The sequence below is a fragment of the Lactuca saligna genome, chromosome 7 (assembly GCF_052625555.1).
Source record: "Lactuca saligna cultivar CGN05327 chromosome 7, ASM5262555v1, whole genome shotgun sequence".
Taxonomy (NCBI): Eukaryota; Viridiplantae; Streptophyta; class Magnoliopsida; order Asterales; family Asteraceae; genus Lactuca; species Lactuca saligna.
This window is the reverse complement of record NC_136423.1, coordinates 3919464-3938444: the sequence shown is the minus strand read 5'-3', so window position 1 is coordinate 3938444 and position 18981 is coordinate 3919464. Positions and strand designations below refer to the sequence as shown.

The window sequence follows — 18981 nt, the reverse complement described above, 5'->3', positions numbered from 1 at the left end:
CAAAATATTATGCATTATTATGCAAACTAATGAAAGTAAATTGTTATTTTTTTTGCATATAATTAATATATATATATATATATATATATATATATATATATATATATATATATATATATATATATATATATATATATAGCAAACTAAGGAGTACTAACGGGGAGTGAACACAGTAGGTGTTGATGGGTATGTTGACTCCCATGCCCAAAACATGCTTATTAGACAAATGATCTCTATATGTACAATAGAGCTGGCTGGTAAAGGAGAGCAGATTGAGTGAGCTAGGTAACTGATGAAATCAGTTCAAATTAATTAAAGTAGGTAGATTTTTTGTAAAAGTGGAAATGGGTTTTCTACATTTGGGTCGAATCAAAACAGTTTCTATCCAACTTTTGGGGGTGCTCTTAATAACTAGTGCTTCATATGACTGTAAAAACTATAAAATAATCTAATTCTTCCAATATAGGCCATATTACTTGTAATAACAACACACTTGTATTTCTTTACAGATAATAGCAATTTACTTTCTTTTTACCTATAATAACAATGCACTTATATTTTGCTATCAATAATATGGTGATTGTACTTTATGTGTTACATAGTGCTATTATCGTTTAAGAAATGTAAGTGTGTTGCATTTATGAGTAAAGAATTGTAAGTACATTGCTACTATGTGTAGAGAAAATGCAAGTACTTTGCTATTATGAGATACATATTGCTATGATTCGTAAAAGTTTAAGTATGTTGTTTATGTAAATAACTATTACAGCAAAAGCAGCGTTTCCATGTAGGAATTCACATTGAAGGAAAAAGGATATACAGAAATCTCAAGAAAATTGTTGTGTTCAGAATTGGGCTCAAAAACAACAAGTCTAGGTGGTTCATCATCATCATCGTCATCATACGTCACTTGAATTATAGGTATGCCATTTTTCCTAAATCCCACTATAAAGTCATGCGGTGTCTTTATGTCAAACAACTTTGTAAACAACTTTTGAACACCATGCTCCATCATCCATACAGTACAAATGTCTCCCCCAGGATAGATCTCTCCACTGTATTTAAACATAGCAAGAGAATCCCGTACCTTAGAAATAAAAAAGTTCACAGGATGATGGCGAGCTAAGGTATCCGGAAGATCTACGGATTCAAAAGTCTCATTAGTCACATCAAATGACATAATCATATTATGAGTGCTTGACCCTGCAGAATGCGAATAGATAAACCGATCGGTAACTACCACCGGACCCCAATCTCGAACCGGTTTAGCGGGCAGATCGGTGGATAAATTTCTCCATTTCCCTGAGCTCAAAGTGTAAACCAAAACTTTGAAACGGTAACTGGTTTCGATATTTGGGTCATCCCAAGATTGTGTAATCAAAACAATCTTAGGGTCACCAGTGACACTACAAACCCCAAAACCAACAGATGGATTGCTTTTGCCAACAGATAGTTGGTCAGGCACAGCAACAACAATCGATTTTCTAATAGAAGGGTTCCAAAGAGCAACCATCTTAGTTGTAAGGTCGGGATCAGAGCCATACAAGCACAGTAGGCCATGAGAGCTACCAACTACTACCAGTTTCTTAAGTTCTTTAATCGATACAGGAACAGTCAGAAGAGACCTCTGTTGGCGGAAAGTGTCACCATCGATATAAGAAACATACTTTATCCCTTCTTCCGGATCTTCATACGATACAAGCAGATGCTGCGGATGAGTGTGGCACCTGAGGCTGTGAGCAGCAATAAACTCGGAGCTGTCAATCAAAGACTTCCATGCTTTTGAGACGCTTCTGAACTGAATCAGTGATTTCACCGGAAGCCTTTTCATGATTTCCTCTTGAATATGAAAAGGTATTTCGTATTCACACATTTTGATTCTGGTTGTGGTTGCTGCTACTTAACTATCAAATTCACAAATTGCAACAACGTAAAATACAAATAAAAATAAAAAACCAGTAATCCATCTACTCAATCGTGGTAGCCAAAATGCCAAACTGCAATAGGCAAGTAGCCACTATTCAAGGTAAACGCAAACTGCAGTAGCCAAATAGCAATCCAATGAATTTGAATATAACTCAAATTATAAGAAAATTTTTGAATGAAGATTATGCAAATTAACCATCGTTGTCTATCAACCACGTGCATTGAATGGAGGCTAGATGTGAGAAATTATTTGATAATGCAATCATCAAAGATAATCCACCTTTGGAGTAGGAATCTAAGTAGAATTTGAAGGTAACTGATTATAAATTACGTTGGTATCTGTTTTTATGGTTAAATCATGATATTCGATAATGTTTGATTATGCGTAATGGTGTGCATAGGTTATAGCTGAATAAATATCAGATTTATATTTTAGATACGGATTAACTTGTTAGTTGGAAAGGAAGTGCAAATTGGAGGTTTTATGATACGAGAGCTTAGCCCATAACCGACCCAGGAGGAACATTCGCATGCCAGCCCGTTATGATTTATGAAGAGTAGAAGGCAAGGGTGGAGCAAGTCAAGAAGTAGCGGTTTCCTACACGTAGTTGATAGTTTCTTTATTTTGCATGTTTTTCTTTACTTCATTGAATAAGTCTAGCATGATAGTGCAGTTGCTAGAATTGTGGGAATCGTGGAGACCACTAGAAGAAATTAGTATTACTATTTACTTTGTTTTTGCTTCCCATCTTCCTGTTATCTTCTTACTCTAATTGCTCTGGAGACTGCCCATCTCGAACCGGGTCTTATCATTTTACATATGGAATTTCTGGAACGGGTTAGCTTCTTTTTAATTGTAGTTGAGATGTTAATTACCAGGTGAAAATTAACCTAAGAGGTTGTGGAGAGTGTATGCATTCTGTGAGTTCGTAATCTTTCTAATTAGGAATATGGCACAAAATCCTGATTAATTGTTAAGTATTATACTTCAATCAACAATACCCACTGGTTCCTCTGATTAAAAAAATTGTATCCACTACAAATAAACAATCCTCACTCAAACAAAGAAAGAATCACAAACTGCATACAGAAACATAAACACGATTGCTTCAACTTCATCAAATACAGTCTCTGAACATACGAAGAACCGTTGATAACTTTTAAGATGAAGATAAATCACAAGCTACATACCGATCACAAACGGCAGTGCTGGTGGCGAAGAAAGAGCATCAGCAGTGCAGAAGAAGACGCAGGTTCAAGGCCTTCTTACACGATATGAGCGGCACAAGCAGAACGACCTTTTTGCACACGATTTGAGAATGGGTCAAGGTTGGACGAGATCCATTTTCTAAAATATTGTAAAAAAACATTTTCTCTTTTTCATTTATTTGGGGTTTTTTATTTAAGAGAATATTTTATTTCAATCTTTTTTTTAATAATACAAAAAAATAATATTTTTTTAGTTTATAATAAAGATTGCTAACTTCGAATAATAAAATTATTGTAGTTTCATCTTTTTGATGATAGGAATTAACAATTAGGTAAATTTATTGTATATCCATAAAGAAATTTGTACATCCATGTTTAAGGTAAACAATAGTTTTTAATTTTTTTGGAAACTATATTCATAGAGTATATATACTCTGTGATCGTAACATTATTATGCATTACTTTTTGAATTATATTGTCAATTTCATTGTATCTATCGCACAAAAACCAAATATATCAAAATCGAATGATATAAACACATATTGATTTTTCATGCATGTTTTCTAATGTTTTGTCATTTTGTACAAGACAACTTTTAAAACAGATTCTTCCAAGTGAAACTCTTCCTCCTCAAGCCCACGAAAAGGGAAACAACTATTAGTTCCCAAGTGAAATACTTTATCGTTGCTGTTAAGGCAACTATTAGTTTGTTTTACTTTTCTTCACATCTATGTTAACAACGATGCAAATTAGTTTGTTAAGGCAACTATTAGTTTGTTTTACTTTTCTTCACATCTATGTTAACAACGATGCAAATTACCCTGTTCTTATGTTATTTTATGATTGAAGGTAGTTTCTTTCAGGACCATATTTCAATTGATAAGTGAAGCAAAAAGTTAAAGATGCAGTCAAAGTGTTCGATTTAATGCCTCACAGAAGCTTGAGTATCTATTAAAAGGGTCGAATCTTTAACCAAATTTGTTCAAATGGCGTTGCAAGAATTGGGATGTAGAAACTTTGTAACTATCACTTCGTTAATGACTATTTTATGGTGGTGAATGTCCACGAGTGATGTGTGTTGTTAAAACGTTCTTACCCAAATTCGTAATTTAATTAAAAAGAGTATTCAAAAACTTTGCATGCTTTGAATTCTTACCCAAACTGCCTAACTATTCAATTTGCCATATGAATTTGAAGTGAGTGTTATTAAGAGGTTGAATTGAACTAACTATTTGTTTTGTTTTATTTATGTAACGCCTGTGTTTCTGGGCTTGTCATTAATGTTGATATAATAGTCTAGGTTAACCTTTGTAACCCGTTTTGAAATAATAGAAGTGTATTATTTGAGTATTACGTGTTATGTGCTTAATTGTGTGTCTTAATTTAATTAAGAATAAAAATAAGCATCAAAATGAGATGTTAGATAAAGCCTATATTTATGGATAATGTTGTAGTAGTTGAAATAAGGTTTCCGAATATATAAAGAATGCCGAAATCCGAGTTATAACGAAGAAGTTATGACCTGTCGAAGTTTCGCGACAGAACCGGCACGACCCAGCGCGACGTAAATAGTAAATTTAAGGTAGATAGATATCTATCCTTAGTGATCTAAATGAGAATTGAAGATCTCATCGATAGTAGTGCAACGACGGAAAGACGGACGGAATCGGAGTTCATATGAAGGAGTTATGAATTTCGAACGGAGTTTTCCTGTCCCGGCCTACTAAAAATAATATATAAGTAATATACTTATAATATATTAAAAATAAATTCAAAATTAGCCAATGGAGTCTAAACGAGAGTTGTAGAGCATAATCTCACCTTCGCGGCGATATAAAGAACGTCGAAAACGGAGTTCGTATGCGAAAGTTATGAATTTATGAAGTTCGGGGCGCGAAACCCCAAAACTGTCAGAGATCACGACGTGGCAAGTGTCCTGACACCTCTGGGAGGCCCCCAGATGCAACTTGGGATGATGCATGCAGTGACGACCAAGCCCACGACGTGGAAAAAGGTTGCCACGATGTGGTAAGGGCCAAATTTGCCCTATAAATAGATTTGAAGGGCCAGCCGTTTAGGGTTGCTATTTTCTCTCTTCTCTCTCCTATTTTACCTCGATTTGCGTGCCAGAAGTACCCCAAAGCCCCGGTAATATCCCCGAGTCCCGAAGCAAGTCCCGAGATCCCGAAGATCGCAAGAAGTGCAGTTTTCGAGCCGAAGCTCTGCCCGCGAGAAATTCGACTTTTGTAGAGATCTTCCAGATCTGCTGAGGATTACTACTTCTGCAAGCCGTAGTGCTGTCCGATCATCTTCTGATCAAGTGATTGTGTAGTTACTTTCTTCTAACGCATAATTATGAAGTATTTTATACGAAATATGTGTTATGTGTATAATTTTGTTGTTATGTGCGTGAATGTATATTCACTCTCTTTAATCTCATAGATCTTATTTGTTTTCTATGAAATACGTGTTATGTGTGTATGCCTCATCTGTTATGTGAAATATGTATTGGATGAAAATGCTATACATGTTTTAAATTATGTATAAAAATATATATTTTTATCTACTAATATGTTGGGTAGAACATGGGTAGATAGTTGGTGTGTAATAAACAGATGAGAGGCCTCGATGTTGTTGTTGTTGACCTAGTTATTCAGCGGAGTATGGATAACGACCACAGACTCCTTCTAGACAGTCTCGTGGAACGCTAGTAGGTTCATAACCTGTAGGTGTTGTGAACGATGTGTTCACCGGTGTGCTCTATCCCCTTCATGGTTGCCTTTAGGATATCTATTGTTGAGGAAACCCCTTAGCAGTAATGTCTGTCCCGATGAAAATCCTAGATTAGGTCCCTTGAGATAGATATTGTTTTAGGGATGTAAAGTGAGGATAACGGGAATGGGTAATCGGGATAGTGATTGGTTGGTGAAATTAAATATAATTTATTTATTGTGGGTTGAAAACCCTATATGCTCATAAGGCTCCCAAGCTTGACCCACTCTGTTTTATTTGTATTACAGGAAACGGCGCAAGGGCGTAAGATGGATGAACCATCAAGTTATTTTGTTTACAAGTCTGCATATGTATATATTTGTTGAATGACTTGTAATGTTATCGTTTATGCTTATTGGTCTGTATCGGAACATGACACCCCGAGTTTTGATTATATAATGAAAATACATTTCTTTTATGAAATGCTTTGGTAAACATTGTTTTATATGTTTTGTTTTTGGGAACAAATTCTGCAACTCTTTCAAATCAAAAGGATTTACTCTGAAATTATTTTAAAAAGCATAAATGAAAATCGGTCTTTTATGGTCGTGATTTTGGGGATGTCACAATTTATCTATTTTGAAAACAAGCAGGAGGTGACTTTTGTTTCTCAGGTGGCTTGTAAGGTTCAGATGGAAGTAAAAGGCACTTGGGAAAATGGTGCAAGAAGGGTAGTGGTAATGGATCTTGAAAATCCAAAGCAACCATCAGGTGATTTTATTATTGTTGCATCTGATGGAAGATGTGGTACAATCAAAGTTCTTAAATCTCAATTCTCCTCAAAGTTAATGGTGCCTCTTCTCACTTACATTCTAATTGAATGAATAGTTTGGTTTAACATGCTTATAACTTTAATTTTTATAATGTATATTTGATATTTTAGAATATGTGACATAATAAAAGGGCATGTGGTTTGCTAGTTTCCTTGGGATTTGACCGAAATTGGAATTTACTTGCATTCCTTTGCAACATTTTGTTGCAAACGGGTATGGAATTGAATTCCATCAGAATTCATAAATTCTTTGACTGACAGATTGACAATATTTCTTCACAAAACCCATGGAATCTAATTCCAAGTTTTTTTTACCTTGTTAAGAATACTCAAATACCCTTTAATTCTTTCCTTAAATTATTGGCGGTGTAATATGTATTATAATGTGAACTTACTACCGATACATTATAATTGTGTGGGGAGTGCTACTTCTTTTGATTTTAATGATATTAAGACTTCATTTTTTAATATGCTAATCCTTTGAATGTCATGTCCTGATTGTTCCTTTTGGTGTTTGACAATTTGTTTTCACTTTTTGTGATATCTAATCATATAATGCAGAACTTACCACTCATACATAATCAATTATAAATTTTATAAAGTATGGGGATGTCCAAGAAATGAATGATGTTTTACACAAAGAGCTTGTGAAAGTAAAAAAGATGTAAGCAATAAATGACAATGTACTATCATTGGTTTGTGTAATATAGCATCTTACTTTCATATTTTCCTATTACAACATTGTACTTTTGAAAGTCTACACAGTTATAGAATTACTATTATAACGTGAGGTTCAAGTTTTGTGTAGTTATGATCTCTTACTGTCCGAACATCCGTGAATGACTAATTTACCCTTCTATGGTTATGTGACTGCAGTTCTGTGTTTTGATCTCTTATACTATCAAGGTTGTTCATATGTTTGTGATGTAAAAGGGGTGGAGTTTTGTCAAGAACTTATATAAGTAATAATCGTTAAATATTCATGAACTACAAAGTTATTAATTTTTATTACTGAGAATTGAATATTGTCTTGCTTATTTTTACCATGTTTGAGATAACCATAGATTTTATGATCATGTTTAATGTGTTTTACAATTTGGTTATTTATACTATCCTACGGATTGGGTGCAAAACAGAATATGTAAATATTACAATTTGGTCCCTCCAATTTCCCCCTGTTTTATATATGACCAATTCTTATCATATTCTTTATCAATATTAAGAAATATGTTCGTAGATGAAAAAGCTCCCCGTATTTCAATCTCCCACAGAATCTAAAATAAAAGACATAAGAAGGGTACAATTTACTCAAGAACCGAAACCAAATTAGATTCTTAAATGGTAATCAAAGACTAAATAGTGCTACCTAAAAGTAGGGAAATCCAAGTTCCAATGACATCTTGCACCACATGAAAACATCCATCAACATAACATTCTATCAACTTCTTTAAACTAATCTCTTTCTTTTTTTTCACTATTTTCATTCCTACAATAAACAATCGAAATAAAAGACACTAATAGCTCAAAATTACCTATCACAAAACATTTGAAGTATATTTTCAAGCTACAAGTACAAATAAGAAAAAAAAAATCTACTAACAAATGAAAATATGTTATTATATCTCGCATCTAATCCTAACTTATTAAGACATTGTGTTTTAAAAACACCCAAATTACGTTTTGTGGGCCGTGCTCAGCACATCCCTTCGAACATCACTAGTGTGTGTGTGTGTGTGTATATATATATATACCATCATCTTTGAAAACTAGGAAACTACATCAATGATAAAAACCATGGATAAGATCAAAATCACAGCAAATAGAGAAGTTAAACCAAATAATTTACTTTATTGTGAATCATAACTCATCTTTGGTGATAGTATCGTTGGAGGAAGTAGCGATCTTTTTCTTGTCTTCTTCATGAAGTTTTTTTAGAAGATTGTCAAACGGAGGATCCCCAGGTCTTCGAAAAAACTGATCCCCCATCTTAATCTCGTATGCTTCAGGTTGATCCAGTAAAAAATCTTTAAACTAAAAACATTGAAAAATGAGTATATTCATAAATAACCTTATTTGTATTCTTGAATTATTATTTCCTACTAATTTCAAAATCATTTTTCATGTATTTCATTGAAGTGAAAAGGAAAAAAGTGCAAGCAATTAGTTAGCAATGAATATGAGACTAGAAGGGAAAGGGAAATGGAAGTAACCTCTAAAGTGTTTTGGGCATTTTGTAATGTGAACATTACAGTGGAAAGATCAAAACCCATGAAAATGACTCCGATTGCTCCGGTTCTTGCAAGTTGGGTCCATTTCACTGCAATATCAGATACCATATCCTGTAAAAAGTATCAGGAAGTTATTAAAAATGCTTAATACTATTTTTGAAGGATAAATAATATAACTGAAGTTTGTTCTTTGCTTTCCCTCCATGAACAACAGAAATCCATAACTTGATCATCTTTTTAATAAAGCACAAATCATGTTTACATCGAGTCTAGGAACCCATAACTATTGGATTCAGATTGATTCACAGTTAGATAACTTCCTCTTTTCTACTATCAAATGGATCGTATTTTTGAGATGGAATTGATATATCGTCATCAATAGCGCTACAATATAGATCCAAAATTGAATGCATGCAGTATATAAAGGCAAAATACCAAAATTGAGAATCATTTTGTTTGTGATAGCCATTTTTTTCATTCAATAAATACTTCAAAATAAAAGGATACAATCGAATTCATCACTAAAATTTAATTCAATCAAAATCGATGCGTCTAGGTTTTTTGCAATCAACGAAAGCCAAAATCAGAAAGAAAAAAGAAAAAAAAAACTAATGAAAAATGTGGTTGGACAAATTTTAAACAAAATTAGAAGAAGAATCGAGTTACCGGAGTACGATGATCGATTAACTTAAGCTTAACGAAGCCATACGCTTGTCCAACCTGCCGTTTCAGAACCTCGTTCTGCATCTGACTAAAATCCATATCGGAAAAATTCTCCGGCGGCGGGTCAAACTCTTCCACCGTCATTTTCTTCTTTTGTCCCCATTCTATCCACGCCTCATCCTCCTCATTGTCCTCCACGTCATCGAGGTCGTCGGAAATGTGAACTCGCTTCTTCATCCCCCCAACGCCATTGTTACCGACAAAAATCAGAAGTATAAGGAAAAACGGTAGATGGAAATTGGCCAGAGAAAACGAAACTACTGTTGCCGATCTGCTATGAAACGCCATTGATCATACTATGCGTGTAACACGTATTAGGTTACAGGTTTTCATAACTATGGCGGTGCATGTTAGCGTTACGTGATAAGCCATGTAAGATTATATAAATATCTTTTTTTGGTAAACAGTGTTCGAAAAAACATGATACTAAAATCAATCAAGAATAATCGGGTAATGTTTTACAATGTAAAAAATCAGTATTATATACATATATTAAAACCCAATATACTTGTGAAGATAAACTTCACTCGTTTCAAATTTTAACCACAATACTATATACACATTGACTTTTTCATCCTTCTAAATTTCCAAATGCCTTCTTGCCCAATCGAATATACACTTCGCCACCGTTTTCCATATGTTTCTCTAAATCTTTGAACTCCTTCCTTCTACGTTTCTGAGTCTCTGCAACTCTTCTGATTCATAGGGTATGTAAATTGCAATCTCTCTCTCTCTCTCTCTCTCTCTCTCTCTCTCATACGCACACAGTTAGCAATTTGTGAAAATTCACGATTCTAATTAGCGATTTCTCCAATCTTTCTAAATTTATGCAAAAATATCGACAAAAATGGTTTCTTCATATGTAAATATTGCTGATTTTTGAAATACTTCTTCAATCATGTTCACAGTCGGCAAAAAAATCGGTCTTATTCATGGAGAACGAAAAATACCCAACATCCAATTATTTCGAATCCGAAGACACGAAGATGAAATCATGACTCGCTAACATACTTGTGAACGGTAAACTTCACCCATTTCAAATTTTAACCACGATACTATGTACACATTGACTTTTTCATCCTTCTAAATTTCCAAATGCCTTCTTGCCCAATCGAATATACACTTCGCCACCGTTTTTCATATGTTTCTCTAAATCTTTGAACTCCTTCCTTCTACGTTTCTGAGTCTCTGCAACTCTTTTGATTCATAGGGTATGTAAATTGCAATCTCTCTCTCTCACTCTCTCTCTCTCTCTCTCTCTCTCTCTCATACGCACATAGTTAGCAATTTTTGAAAATTCACGATTTTGTTTAGCGACTTCTCCAATGTTTCAGAATTTATGCAAAAAAATATTGACAAAAATGGTTTCTTCATATGTAAATATTGGTGATTTCTGAAATATTTCTTCAATCATGTTCACAGTCGGCAAAAAAACCGGTCTTATTCATGGAGAACAAAAAATACCCAACATCCAATTCTTTCGAATCTAAAGACTCGAAGATGAAATCATGACTCGCTTGCGATTCTAAAGATGTGCAGGAATTGCCTTCACTTTCATCAACTAGGGTTTAATTTTTGATTAATAAGGTATATCAACTGTAATCTATTTCTCTCTCTCATACGCACACGGTGACCTTTTTTTCACTCTTTCTAAATTTGTGCAAAATTAGTGTTTCTCTTTTACCTTGATTGCCAAACTCTTTCTAATCTATTTCCCCAGTCCTTGTATATTTGTTTGTAAAATCCTTACTTAGAAATCAGAATATTCTGCATTTGGTAAATTTCTTGATGTCATATCTAGCGAAAAAGTGGAATGACGATATGGCAATTGATGACCCAAATAATGCTTGAAGATGACAAATAATAACTTCTGAATTCTAAGAGTAATGGTTTATACAACTCTCAACAATTTCAATATTAGATATTGTAATGTGTGAGTGAGAGAGTGAGTTTCAACACTTCGCTTGCTTTCTGCAGTAAACATTTATCAAATTCTTAGCATTTTCCATTTATATTTTGTTATGGGTTATTCATGTACTTTAGGATTAAATATAAGTGGGAAATAATTGAATGAATTTGTTCGTTTTTAGTTGGGTTAGGTGGGTCTAATACAGGGAGTGGGATTAACTCCCATAACCACTCAACAACTCCCCCATATTCTTAATTTTTTGGTGTATGGTTGTAATAAACACAACACTTAATTTAATAAAGGATGAAAAGTTACATGTGTGTGAAAGAAATGGGCCTTGTGGCAAGGATCTGTTACAGAAATGGTCCATGTCTCAAGAATCTATTAAAATATGGTCCATGTGTCGAGAATCTGCTTCATTTTGCCTCATTTTCTATGTTTTTGTGGTTTTCATCATATAACTAGTCTCTAGCAAATAATAGGAGTGTTCATATGTGTGATTACTATTTTAACAGATGAGGTTAATGATATGAATTATATCCCTCTTTGCAAGGCGTTTTAGTTGAATTTATAGCGATGTATATTGATTAATAACTTATTTTGTTGTTCCAAATATAATGTCTTTGAAGGATTTTTAAGATATCCTTCACGTTTAAAAGAACCATGGATTAATAAATAGTGTGACCCATGGTTCACTACGGATATTCAAACTAGTTAGTATTAATGTATTATTATATAACACTTTATAATTATTTCTCAAAGTTGAAAATGGTATCATGATTTCATGAGTTGTAAACCAGAGTTTATTATCGATGATTCTTCAAGCTTTTACTAATCGAATGCTCCAGTTGTACATAATTAATATTATGTAGAGAGAATCACAAACTGCATATAGAAACATAAAAACACATCCTCTGAACATAAGAAGAACGGTTGATTCTACATACCGATTAAAAATGGTTGTGACGGTGGTCAATGGTGGAGAAAGCGCAGCAGTGGAGCAAGACAATGGTGCAGAGGCCTGTTGCGAAGAAGACGCAAAAGTGACAGATGGGGACCATGGCGCATAAAGAGAAGGAGTGACGTTAAGAAGTTGTGATTTGATGGTTTTGTTACACAATTTCTATGATTTTTTGGCACGTGACTTTGGGAATCAGATTTGGACAAAGAGTGTCTTCAGCAAAAGTAGCTATTAGCGTTTAGTGGATAGCTAACTAGTAGCGGGAAGCTGTAACTTTTATTTTTTATATGAATGTTTGACAAAAATAGCTGGAGCTTTTGAAATATATAAAATTACATAAACGGACAATTGATTAAATATATATATATATATATATATATATATATATAAATATATTTTTAAGGGTAATTATGAAAATTTCTTTCAAAAGCTAAGCGGTAAGTAGTGTTTTCTTAAACTCTACATGAAGTAGCTTTTAGATTTGGAGCGTTTTGTTTAAACTAAAAGTTAAACGCTTGTAATGTCAAACGGAGTTTTTTGTTTAAACTATAACGTATTGTCAGAAGCTAAAAACTAAAAACTCTCAAACGCTTCCAAAAGCTTATGCCAAACATGCCCCAAATCCATTTTGCTATTTTTTTTTTTTTCAGATTAATATATTGTACAATTTGTACCAAATTTTTTCGGAATTACATATTTCTTCTCCCTTGTAGTGGATTTTTCATTGTCTTTTGATATTATTCTTTATTCCTATTAGTATTAATTTTAGACAAATCTGCAAAATTGGTCATGTGCTATGCATTTTATATAGGTTTTCGTTCAAACTTCGACTTTTTTTTAGCTTTGTGGTCCTTTTTGTCATGATTCTATATGGTTTTAGTCCCTTTGAAAAATTAAACTACTGTAATACCCTTATATATTTATTTTTTATTTTTCTTTTATTCTTTATCTATTTAAATATATAAAAAAACCTCTCTCTCTCTCTCTCTTTATATATATATATATATATATATATATATATATATATATATATATATATATATATATATATACCCACATGTAACCTTTTTACTTCATCTTCTTCCTATTTCCTTAACGCCTGCAGATCCAAGCTAGTCAATTTAAAGACAATAAGCGTCAAAAACGACTTTTTGATAGAAGGTTATTTAGAATGAATAATCTTAACAAAGTTGTAGCATATATCACAAGGGTTCTTGTAATGCCTCGATTCTCAAGTATTAACATTTCAGTTTAGACCTTCAAGTTTTAGGCCTACTCGACGAGTTAATGCTCTGACTCATCGAGTAGCAACGGGTTTGGGCCACATCATTTAATGAGCGACTCGTCGAGTCAAAGAAGTGACTCGACGAGTAGGAGCTGATAGAGGAAACCCTAATTTTTGGGGTTTTGCACCCTATTTAAAGGATCATCAGCCCCTTTGTGTCCATTACAGCCTCTACGAGAAGGTTTTTGGTGTAAGGAGGTTGAAGATCAAGCAACTAGCAACAAGGAACTTGTGTAGATCGAGAGTCTACTTCAGCTTTAGCATCTTTTGGAGGTAAAAAGTCGTTACCTTGATCTCTTCTCTTCTAGATCTCTCATGGGTGAAGTTTAGGGTTTTCTCTAGCATGTTCTTGAAGGGATTGTTGTGTATGAGCTATATCTGGAGCTGAAACTTCAGATCTGAATCTCCCTTGGGTCCTAAGTCCATAAATTTCTTAGTCTTGTCATGCAAGGACCTTTCCTTATGAGTTAAGCTCCATTTCAAGCTTGAATGTTGAATTTAAGCCATGCAAGTACGTAAAGGTAGCAACTTTACATTGCTAATACACCCTAGGGACTTAGATCTACTGTTTGGAATGGTGGAATAGCCGAGAGTCTTCTAGATATGAGAATGACTTCTTGGACTCGGTGAGTAGATAATCCAACTCGGCGATTCGAATAGGGTTTTCACTTGATTGGTTCCGCATAGACTCAGCGGGTCTGGTAGATGACTCGGTGAGTCAGTCTGGATTTCCAGGCACCTATACGTGTATAGACTCGACGAGTTAGTTAGGAACTCGACGAGTTAAGTCGAGTGTCTCCTGAATCTTTAAGGAACTCGATGAGTGAATAGTTACTCTAGACAAGCAGGTCAACATGGACTGTTGACCATTGACCAGAGATCTTGACTTTGATTGGGGGTTGACTTGTTGACTTCCAAGGACATTTTGGTAATTTGAGGAATTATTGAATGGATCACTGATGATGTGCTTTGGTTGTAATGAGGAAGGGCACATTTTGAAAGACTGTATGAAGAAGAAGGAGGCAGCTAAGCCCAACATTCCACCAAAGACGAAAGCAAGAGCCTTCCAGATGACACTTGAGGCTACAAAAGATAAAGTTGATGTCACTTCAGGTACCTTTCTCGTAAACGAAATACCTGCTCAAATTTTGTTTGATTCTGGAGCCAACTACTCCTTTATTTTGCATGAGTTTGGTAAAAAACTAGCTTTGCCTGTTGATAGACTAGATAATGCTTTATTAGTCAAAGTTGCTAGTGGCAAGTTTGTCCCTGTTAGCCATCGTATGAAAAACATCTTAATTGACTTGAATGGGAATAAGTTTCACGAGGAATTATTGCCTATCGAACTTAACGGTTTCGACATCGTGCTTGGAATGGATTGGCTTAGCGCCAATGATGCTGAAATTTTATCCAAGAAGAAGATAGTTAAAGTAAACCCGTCTGGGAAAGAGTCGTTTATGGTGTATGGGGACAAATGCAGAGTATATTCTAGTATCATTTCTGTAATGAAAGCCAGAAAGTGTTTGACCAAGGGATGTACATCATATTTAGCATTCGTGATCGATGCTAAGAAGGAAAAGAAGGTGATACAAAGTATTCCAGTGGTGTGTGATTATCCGGAAGTATTTCCCGAAGATCTTCCTGGGTTACCATCTGATAGACAAGTGGAGTTCAGAATAGACTTGTTACCAGCAACCACGCCAATAGCAAAAGCACCTTATCGATTAGCACCAACAGAGATGAAGGAGCTAATGATGCAACTTCAGGAATTATTGGACAAAGGTTTCATTAGACCTAGTTCATTTCCCTGGGTAGCTCCGGTGTTATTCGTGAAGAAGAAAGATGGAAGTATGAGGACGTGCATTGATTAGAGAGAGCTGAACAAGGCAACAATAAAGAATAGATACCCGTTGCCAAGGATTGATGACCTATTTGATCAATTGCAATGTTCGAGCTATTTCTCGAAGATCGATCTAAGGTCAGGATATCATCAACTAAAAGTAAGAAAGCAAGATATCGAGAAGACTACATTCAGAACTAGATATGGACACTACAAGTTTTTGGTTATGTCGTTTGGACTAACCAATGCTCCAGCAACATTCATGGATTTAATGAATCAACTTTGTAATCCATTCCTTGATAAATCCGTGATAGTGTTCATAGATGACATTCTAATTTACTCGAAAAGCGAAGAGTAGCATGGCAAACACTAAGTCTTGAAGAATGAGAAGATGTATGCAAAGTTATCCAAATGTGATTTTTGGATTCGTGAAGTCCAATTCTTGGGTCACGTGGTCAACCAGGAAAGGATTATGGTTGATCCAGCAAAGATTGAAGCTGTGATGAAGTGGGAACAACCAAAAAGTCCCACAGAGATCCGAAGCTTTTTAGGATTAGCCGGATATTACTGAAGGTTTATCCAAGGCTTTTCTTCTATCGCTAGTCCATTAACAACTTTGACCCACAAAGGAGCTACTTATGCTTGGAGTGATAAGCATAAAGAAGCATTCAAGAAGCTAAAGAATAAGTTATGCGAGGCACCGATACTTTCTCTACCCGATGGAGTTGAAGACTTCGTTGTCTGTAGCGATGTGTATGGGGTTGGATTGGGTTGTGTTTTGACCCAAAGAGAAAAGGTGATAGCATATGCGTCTTGACAGTTGAAGGAGCATGAAAAAAAACTACCCTACTCATGATTTGGAGTTAGCAGCGGTTGTTTTCGCTCTGAAAATAGGGAGGCATTACCTTTATGGCACGAAGTGCAAACTTTTCACTGATCATAAGAGTCTCCAATATATCTTTAATCAGAAAGAGTTGAATATGAGGCAACGACGCTGGCTAGAGTTACTCAAGGACTACGAATGTGAGATACTTTACCACCCCGGTAAAGCTAATGTTGTTGTTGATGCTCTTAGTCAAAAAGTCAATGTTGAGAGAAAAAAGCCAAGAGCGTTGAGAATAGAATTTGTCTCGACAATTGTGGAGAGTATAAAGAAAGCTCAAGAAGAAGCTTCTGAGAAAAATGACCTAAAGGAGGAATGTTTGGGCAAAACGTTGGTGTTTGGTACAAACGGTCATGGACTGAAGGTATTCCAAAATCGTATTTGGGTACCTAAGTCAGGAGGAATAAGAGATCTTCTGATGGAAGAAGCTCACAAAACCATGTACTCGATTCATCCTGGTAGCAATAAAATGTATAGGGACCTGAAACCCTACTACTGGTGGCCAACGATGAAGCTTGATGTTGCAAAGTATGTGGCCGAGTGTGTGACTTGTGCGAGAGTCAAGACACAACATCAGAAATCATATGGGAGTTTAGAACCTTTACATGTGCCTATGGGTAAATGGGAAGACATTGCGATGGATTTTGTCACTAAATCACCCAGAACAAAAAGTGGTCACGACATGATTTGGGTGGTCGTTGATCGATTAAGTAAGAGCACACATTTCATAGCAGCCAATGAGAAATGGTCAATGGAAAAGCTTGTGAATTCTTACGTGAAGGAAATTGTGAGGCTTCACGGTGTTCCGTTAACGATTGTGTCACATTGTGACAGCCGTTTCACCTCACAATTTTGGAAAAGTCTACAAGAGTAATTGGGTACCAAGTTGTGTTTAAGTACAACATAGCATCCACAGACTGATGGTCAGAGCGAACGAACAATACAAACACTTGAAGATATGCTGAGAGCATGTACCATGGAATTCCAAGGTAATTGGGATGAACATTTACCTTTGGTAGAATTTTCCTACAATAATAGTTTCCACTCGAGCATAAAGATGACACCTGTGACATCCCCAAAATCACGGCGATAAAAGACCGATTTTGTTTATGCGTTGTAAAAATCAGAGTACTTCATTTTATAAAAAGGTTGCGGAATTTGTTCCCAGAAATACATGATAAATGCGTTATTAAAACATTTTCGAAGGAACATATTTTATTCATTTCAAAATGTTTGGGATGTCATCGTTAATACAGAAACATAAGCATAAACAGAACTTACATTTATTTACACTAGTGATCTACATCTCTTTAAATCTCTCAGTGTAAAGTGACTTCGTATCAACACCTGTGATATAAATAAACTGAGTGGGTCAGGTTGGGAAACCTGGTGAGTACATAGGGTTTTCAACCCACAATAATATAATTATTATTTTTAAACATCAAACAATCAACCCAATTACCCATTCCCGTTATCCTCACATTACGTCCCTAAAACATCTAACACAAGGGACCTAGTCAAAGGACTATCATTGGGATGGAGTATATCTGGTGAGCACACAGTTCACACAGTTCGAATAAACACACAGTTCGAACAAACACACAGTTCGGTTAAACACACAGTTCGAATAAACACCTACAGGTTGCGAGCCTGCTAGTGTTCCACTGGACTGTCTAGAATAGTCCGTGGTCGTCATCTATACTCCGCTAGATGACTAGATCATCAAGAACATCTATAACGAGGCATCTCATTATTTCATTTTATCACACAGCAACTAATACATCTACCCATGTTTTACCCAACACATTTTGTAGATATAAAATACATATACAGTTTAAATCATTGAAAACATGTATAAAACGTTCATCCAGCATAAATAGCAAGTATACAGATAATATACACACACATCATGTAATTTATATAAAATACTTCATATCTATGTGTAAGCTGAAAGTAACTATGCACTCACCTGAGTAGGTGGTGACTCAGCACTCAGACAACGCTTCGATACTCTCAAAACGATATTCCTTCGATAAAACCTAGTACCGATACCACTAGGGTTTAGTTTAACGATAACCGCGACAAATTAATAGTCTGACTATTATTATTATTATATAAGCGTTAAATAACACTCAATATAACTCATAATAATAGCCCAAATAATTATTTTCAGGTCCTAATAATGTTACTATAATTAATTAGAAGCTATATTAAAACTAGCGTAGGCGTAGCTCACTTACAGCGGGTTTTTTTCGCAAAACCGGGCTTTGCTGGAGCAGCGTTCCCGAGCCGAAAGGCTCTTTTCTCGGGACTCCGGGAGCCTCGGGGCTTCCTTCGGGTGCTAGGGGGTTTACCTAGGCTTTTAGGGGGGTTAGGGAGCTTAGAGAGAGAGTTTAGAGAGAGAAAGAAGAGGGGTGAGGGGTGAGGAAATGAGGGAACCCGGCACCTCTATTTATAGGGGTGGAATCTGATG

The 18981-nt window shown here is 35.2% G+C and overlaps 2 protein-coding genes across 2 annotated transcripts; both read right to left on the bottom strand.

The window, feature by feature from the left end:
• Positions 1-745: 745 nt before the first annotated feature.
• On the bottom strand, positions 746-3274 carry LOC145005398 (F-box protein CPR1-like). The gene is made up of 2 exons (XM_078964477.1): positions 3118-3274; positions 746-1904 (listed from the first exon to the last, which is right to left on the bottom strand). The coding sequence occupies exon 2, from the start codon at positions 1871-1873 to the stop codon at positions 764-766; it is 1110 nt and encodes a 369-aa protein (XP_078820603.1). The 5' UTR covers positions 1874-1904; positions 3118-3274; the 3' UTR covers positions 746-763.
• A 5175-nt stretch (positions 3275-8449) lies between these two features.
• Positions 8450-9911, bottom strand: LOC145003977 (LDL receptor wingless signaling/trafficking chaperone). Its single transcript, XM_078962883.1, has 3 exons — positions 9574-9911; positions 8890-9018; positions 8450-8710 (listed from the first exon to the last, which is right to left on the bottom strand). Exons 1-3 carry the CDS (start codon positions 9805-9807, stop codon positions 8537-8539), a joined length of 537 nt encoding a protein of 178 aa, XP_078819009.1. The 5' UTR covers positions 9808-9911; the 3' UTR covers positions 8450-8536.
• Positions 9912-18981: the final 9070 nt, after the last annotated feature.

What these genes read in the sequence shown, in the direction of transcription:
- LOC145003977 (XM_078962883.1), bottom strand. Translation starts at nt 9,807, where the DNA reads ATGAAGAAGCGAGTTCACATTTCCGACGACCTCGATGACGTGGAGGAC. An exon ending in TAATCGATCATCGTACTCCG is followed by an intron (nt 9,019 to 9,573) that starts GTAACTCGATTC and finishes TACTTTTTACAG; the next exon opens with GATATGGTATCTGATATTGC. An exon ending in ATGCCCAAAACACTTTAGAG is followed by an intron (nt 8,711 to 8,889) that starts GTTACTTCCATT and finishes CAATGTTTTTAG; the next exon opens with TTTAAAGATTTTTTACTGGA.
- LOC145005398 (XM_078964477.1), bottom strand. Translation starts at nt 1,873, where the DNA reads ATGTGTGAATACGAAATACCTTTTCATATTCAAGAGGAAATCATGAAA.